At 45.8% G+C, this 7,063-nt stretch overlaps 1 protein-coding gene across 1 annotated transcript in view; it reads right to left on the reverse strand.

Annotated features, from left to right (window-relative positions):
- Positions 1-4,814: 4,814 nt before the first annotated feature.
- Positions 4,815-7,063, reverse strand: part of LOC123256859 (P2X purinoceptor 7-like) — an 81,946-nt gene continuing 79,697 nt past the window's right edge. The window contains 2 exon segments of the mRNA XM_044685415.1: positions 4,815-5,545; positions 6,611-6,712. Coding sequence (XP_044541350.1) covers positions 5,027-5,545; positions 6,611-6,712 — 621 coding nt within the window. The 3' untranslated portion in view covers positions 4,815-5,026.

Raw genomic sequence — 7,063 nt, forward strand, 5'->3', positions numbered from 1 at the left:
GGGGGGGGGTGGTGAAGGGGAAAGTAGGGGCATAAAGTATGTAAACAGATTAAAAACGAATATTAATTAAAAAAAAAAAACACGAAAGGGAGCAGCTGGGTAGCTCAGTGGATTGAGAACCAGGTCTAGAGACGGGAGGTCCTAGGTTCAAATCTGGATCAGACACTTCCCAGCTGGGTGACCCTGGGCAAGTCACTTGACCCCCATTGCCCACCCTTACCACTCTTCCACCTAGGAGCCAATACACAGTATTGATTCTAAGATGGAAGGTGAGGGTTTAACACACACACACACACACACACACACACACACACACACACACACACACGTTGGGATAGAAGGATTTTTCCTTAAAATGATAAGAAGCATCTACCTAAAACCATCAGCAAGCATTATTGGTCATGGGAAGTATGTATCGTATAGTTTCACATATATCCATGGCAAATGTTGGCCTTCTCTGGTGTGGGGATGAGAGGGAAGGAAAGGGCTCAGAATTCAAAATGTAATAGATACATACATATATATAAAAAGAAGAAACTGCATGGAGATGAAGTTCTGGAACCTCCCACTTGAGCCATTTGGATACAGACATGGGAGAATAAGAGGGCAGATTTCATAGAACAAATCCTTTCCATTCCCATGAAGCCAGATACAGCCCAGTTTCTAAAAATATCACAGATTAGTAATAAAAAAAAAATAGTTTCATAGTGTCTCCTTTTCCAAGAGAATCTGGCCCAGTGAGTTTAATTCCTGAGTCTGAAACCAGATAAAATCCTATCTATGAAAGGCTTACTCCTCATGCTTTTTATTCTTAAAAGGCAAAGCTGCTCATTTTTAAAAGCCACCCATGGTTATGATGGTTGTTTTCACTGATTTGGCTTCAGTCATTTTCTTTGTTATAAGTTGGGGGGGGGGGGCACAGCTAGGTGGCTCAGTGGATTGAGAGTCAGGCCCAGAGATGGGAGGTCCTGGGTTCAAATCTGACCTCAGACACTTCCTAGCTGTGTGACCCTGGGCAAGTCACTTAACCCCCATTGCCTAGCCCTTATTACTCTTCTGCCTTGGAGTCATTACACAGCCTTGATTCTAAAATAGAAGGTAAGGGTTAAAAAAGATAAGGGGGGGTCAGTCTTTGAGGGGGTGACAGGAAGGAAGCTCTGTCTAGAGACAACCACAGAAAACAAGTTATCCAAGAAACAGTTTTGAAAAAAATAGACATTTGAAAATGGTGTACCATGGGGGCAGCTGGGTAGCTCAGTGGATTGAGAGTCAGGCCTAGAGACGGGAGGTCCTAGGTTCAAATCTGGCCTCAGACACTTCCCAGCTGTGTGACCCTGGGCAAGTCACTTGGCCCCCATTGCCCACCCTTACCACTCTTCCACCTAGGAGCCAATACACAGAAGTTAAGGGTTTAAAAAAAAAAAAAAATAAAAAGAAAATGGTGCATCTTGAAACAAAGGCATGATCCAATCACAGGTTCCTGATCACTGGCATGTGTACACTGAACCCTTGTATATTCCCATCTCAGGATGCTCAGGAGTCCTTAAAGTGGTATTTCTTTCAACATAGCACTGTACAAAGGAAACATAAGATAGTGGACTTGGAGATGGAAGGGATCTTAGAAGTCATCCAGTCTAATCTCCTCCCCAACCTCCCACCTTGATTTTGCAGATGAGGAAATTAAAGCAGTCAAAGGATAAATGAGGCAGGATTTGAATCCAAGTCCTCCTTCCCCCAAGCCTAGGATTCTATCTAATATGCCCCACTGCCATTATGGGTTAAAAAGTTCCATTTTACTTTCAACCCTGGTGCAAAAACACCTTGCAAGAGGCAATCTTTTTTTTTTTTTTAAACCCTCACCTTCCATCTTAGAATCAATAACTGTGTATTAGTTCCAAGGCAGAAGAGTGGTAAGGGTGGGCAATGAGGGTTAAGTGACTTGCCCAGGGTCACCCAGCTAGGAAGTGTCTGAGACCAGATTTGAACCTAGCACCTCCTGTCTCTAGACTCGACTCTTAATCCACCGAGCTACCCAGCTGCCCCTACAGGAGGCAATCTGGAGAAGAGAAAGGACTAGTCCCTTTCCCCACCCTTCAGGAAGGCTTTGTGTGAAGGTGTTTCATTTTTTTCCTCAAAAAACTTTGGATTGTTCTTTACTGGAGTAATTCTGAGTGGCTTCAAAGGCACAGGAAATTAAAGGCAGAGAGGGAAGTTTTCTCAGCCTTAAAAACAACACACTTTCTTCCACAGCCCAAGAAACCCAGCGGGAAGACATTTTGATGTGAGTTATTCCAAGAACAAGCCACCAGGGACTACACTGGAAATATCAAGAAGAAACTTGAACCCTTGGGACCCTCTAGAACTAATTTGGAACAGGCAGTTCCTGTTAACCTGGAGACAGTCTTCCACTAAGCTCTTTCCCAAGCTTAGGATGATGAGACCTGACTCTATGGAGAAATTACAGGCTGTACTACTTACTAGCAAGGAACCAAAAGGAGGCAGCATGTAGGGGGAAAGGCATTATTCCTAGAATCAGTAGGTATGGGTTCAAATTTCACCTCTAAAAGTCTAAAATTTCTGAGGTCCCTTCTAAGACCAGTTTTATGATCCATTAGTAAGCTCTTGTAAGCTCCTTGAGAGCAGGGACTATTCTTTTTAACCCTTACTTTCTGTCTTAGAATCCATACTAAGTATCTGTTCCAAGGCAGAAGAGTGGTAAGGGCTAGGCAGTGGGGGTTAAGTGACTTGCCCAGGGTAGGAAGTATCTGAGGCCAGATTGGAACCCAAGGGACTATCTTTTGGCTTTTTTTCCATCCTGAGCACCTGTGCATGAAGCATAGCTGGAGGCTGAAAAATATTTATTGATTGACTCACTGATTCTATAATCCTCTGAAAAAGCCATAGGTCCGTGGTGGTGAACCTAAGGCATGCATGCCAGAGGGAGCACTCCAAGATCTCTCTGTGGGCTTGTGCATCATCACCCTAGAACAGAGTTTGCCAGAGTTTGTTACTAGAAAACAGAGGGTTGCGGGGCCAGGCTGCTTCCCCCACTCTCCACTGGTGTCTGAGGACATTTCTCACATCACTCACCCCTTTAAAAAGTTCACTATTACTATCCTAAATCATACTACTACTTATCCAAGACACACAGTCCTAAGAGTCAATTTAGAGTCACAGGACCTGGTTGGCTACTTACTACCTGTGGGATCTTAAATAACTCACCTCAACACTGTAGTCCTCAGTTTTCTGATCTGTAAAATGAAGATCTTGGACTAGATGTCTTCTAAGCATCCTGTTCTTTTCAATTTAATTCAACAACCCAAAATATTTATTAAGGACACATGCCAGGTGCTCTTCTAGGCTCTGAGAACATACAAAAATGGAAGTTGTTCCTGCCCTCAAGAAGTTTATATTCTACTAAATTAAATAACATGAATGTGGAAGAATAAAACAGATACATTTTGTTGGTGTTGTTTAGTCATGTCCAACTCTTTGTAACCCCATTTGGGATTTTCTTGGCAGAGTTACTGCAGTGATTTACCATTTCCTTCTCCAGATCATTGTATAGAGGAGGACCTTGAGGCAAAAAGGATAAATGACTTCCTCAGGGTCACACAGCTAAGAAGTATATGGCTTGGAGGCAGCTGGGTGGCTCAGTGGATAAAGAGCCAGGCCTGAAGATGGGAAGTCCTCGATTCAAATCTGACCTCAGACACTTCCCAGCTGTGTGACCCTGGGCAAGTCACTTGGACTCCCATTGCCTACCCTTACCACTCTTCTGCCTTAAAACTGATATATAGTATTGATTCAAAGGCAGAAGGTGAGGGTGTAAAAAAAAAAAAATAAGTATATGACTCTTTGTGACCCCATTTGGGGTTTTCTTGGCAGAGATACTAGATCAGTTTTCCATTTCCAGTCCATACCACTCACTACATGTGCATACTCTTCCCCTTTCTATTCCTGATTTGTATTTTCTTTAAAAAGTCAAAAAACAAAACTAAACCTGTACCTTCTTGGAATCAATACTAAGTATTGGTTCCAAGGCAGAAGGGGGTATAAAGGCTAGGCAAATGAGGTTAGGAGACTTGTCCAGGGTCACACAGTCAGGCAGTGTCTGAGGTCATATTTGAACCCAGAACCTCCAGTCTCTACGTCTATCTCTCAATCTACCCAGCCACCCAGCTGCCCTTATTTTCTTGCATTTGTCTTCCTAGCACATAGTGAGTGATTAATACAGGCTTCTCTTCTCTTCATTCATTCTGGAGATGGAATCAAATGATCGCCCACTAAGAATAGTCTCTAAATGTTTGAACCCAGAACTCAGAGCTTAGACCTATGTTATTCCCCCTCCATGTCAGTTACTACTCCTATTGGTATCTAATAAAAAGATTAGTGTACCCGCTGATGCCATATTTAATCTTTTCCCAAACATTTTCATTGATATTGACTTCTTTTATCCTCAAAAGGTCTCTGTGGCAGGGCAGGATTTTATTATACTTTCATGGACGAAGAAACTGAGCTCAGACTTTCAGACCAGAGTGCTTCTTCCTCCTCCTTCTTCCTTACCTTCCGCCTTAGAATCAATACTATGTATTGGTTCCAAGGCAGAAGAGCGGTAAGGGCTAGGCAATGGGGGTCAAGTGACTTGCCCAGAGCCACACACAGTATTGATTCTTTTTCTTTCTTTTTTTTTAAACCCTTACCTTCCGTCTTAGAATCAATTCTGTGTATTGGCTCCTAGGTGGAAGAGTGGTAAGGGTGGGCAATGGGGGTCAAGTGACTTGCCCAGGGTCACACAGCTAGGAAGTGGCTGAGGCTACATTTGAACCCAGGACCTCCTGTCTCTGGGCCTGACTCTCCATCCACTGAGCCACCCAGCTGCCCCCCAGGCTGCTTCCTTCTGAAGCGTGCAGAGCTTCTAGTTGAGAAAGGAGGTTTCCGCGCCCTGAGGTCGGCCCTTCCAGATCTCTCTAGAAGATCCAGAATGTTAGCGTTTCAAGGAGCCCACTTTAGTGGCTCCATATTCTTATTCCAAGTACGTGTACGGGGAAGGGCTCTTGAAGCCGCCGTACTTCCCACCTAGCTTGGGAAAATGGTCTCGGATCTTCCACCGGCAGCAGCTGGGCAAGATGGCGAAGCCCGCCATGTCCTCGGAGCCGAAGCGCCAGTCGATGTAGCGCTCGTAGGCGCAGCGCCGGAGCCGGCTGTTCAGGGTTTCGGCGTCCGCCTCCAGCAGGGGCTCCTGGTAGAGCAAGACGAAGCGCAGGGAGGCCCGGGAGAGGACGAGCTCCGGGAAGAGGGCGGAGCTGGTGACGCAGGGCCCCCCCTTCCGGCGGCAGCAGAGCTCCTCCAGGCACCTGGTGCCTTCTGGGAGTTGGGACGGGCGGCACTGGCCGCAGCGGCACCACGGGAGGCTGCTCTGGGCCGGGCGGCTCCGCCTTTCCTGGAGGAGCTGCATTTCTTCTGGCGCCGCAGGGCTGAGGTCCGCACCGGCTCCGGCTGGGGGGGGCAGCTTGGCCACGTCTGAGAAATGCCTTCGGGGTCTCTGCAAGAGAGGTTCATTAGAAGCGCCGGGTAGCGCAGTGGATGGAAAGCCACGCCCGGGGACGGAAGGTCCTGGGTTCAAATCTAACCTCAGATAATTCCTAGCAGGGTGACCCTGGGTGAAAAGTCACTTAACCTCTTTTGCATTGCCCATAGGGATCTTCTGCCCTGAAACCGATACTCCGTACCAATTCCAGATGAGAAGAAAAAGAAATGAATAGTCTTTGAATTCATGTCTGCCTTAAGTCTCTCCCTATTCCAGCCCAGCTTCCTTAGCTTCCCGGATGACCTGCCTAGAGGTTAGGTCTGACCATGTCACCCCCTTATTCCACAGACCCCAGTGGCTCCCTAGAACCTCCTGGAGCCAAAAGAAACTCCTGGGCTTGGCATTTCAAGCTCTTCATAATCTGGTCTCTTCTCCCTCCCCAGGATTCTTTTTCTCCACCACCACCCCCTCGCCGGACCCTTACTCTCTCTCAGTGACACAAGGGAAAGGGCTAGGCAGAGTTAAGTGACTCACCCAGGGTCACACCTAGGAAGTGTCGGAAACCAGATTTGAACCAAGGGCCTCCCACCTCCAGGTCTGATGTTCTGTCCACCATGCCACCTACCTGCCCCTTCTCCAGTCTCTCTTTTTTTTTTTTTTTAAACTATTACCTTCTGCCTTAGAACCAGAGTTGTCTCAAGTCCTATCTGTTCCTCCCAAGGTCACCCAGCAGCATTTGCCAGAGGTTTGGACTTGAACTCAGGTCTTCCTGACTCTGAAGTTAACCCCCACTGCCCAGCCCTTCTGTTCTTCTGCCTTGGGACCAATACACAGTATTGATTTTAAGATGGACGGTGAAGGCTTTTTAATTAAAAAAAAAAAAAAAAAAGGAATCCCTAAAATTTCTATAGCGGTCTAAGATTTGCAAAGCACTTTCTCTATCCAAGGTATCCCACAAGTCTTGATGCAGGTTTAAGGTTTTAAAAACTCAGTATTTTCAGAATACTCTGCCTTTCCTTCTCTGATTGAAACCAGTGAGCCACTCCCTAAGCACCACAGAGATAAAATGGTTGAACTTACTGGAACTTCTTGACCTGCCACTTCTTGCAAACTTTTCCCTAATAACAGTTGGTCCACCTTCCGAATGTGGGGCTCATCCACAAAGGATACATACTTTAAAGTCTAGGGGAGAAAAGAGAGAAGAGAAAACAACTTCTTTTTGTTTACACTAGTTAGTTGAATAGTTAATATTTTTCCATAGTTACATGTTCTTGCCCTCCCCTCCTCCCACATCCCTCCCATAGCCAAAGAGCAATTCCACTGGTTTGAAAATGACTTCTTAATAAGGATGACCAGGTAGCATATCAATGTGCTAGAAGGAAGGGAGGGAGGGAGGAAGGAAGGAAAGAACAAAGGAAGGAAGGAAAGAACAAAGGAAGGAAGGAAAGAACAAAGGAAGGAAGGAGGGAAAGAACAAAGGAAGGAAGGAAGGAAAGAACAAAGGAAGGAAGGAAAGAACAAAGGAAGGAAGGA

This window comes from Gracilinanus agilis, chromosome 1 (assembly GCF_016433145.1).
Source record: "Gracilinanus agilis isolate LMUSP501 chromosome 1, AgileGrace, whole genome shotgun sequence".
In the NCBI taxonomy this organism is placed as follows: domain Eukaryota; kingdom Metazoa; phylum Chordata; class Mammalia; order Didelphimorphia; family Didelphidae; genus Gracilinanus; species Gracilinanus agilis.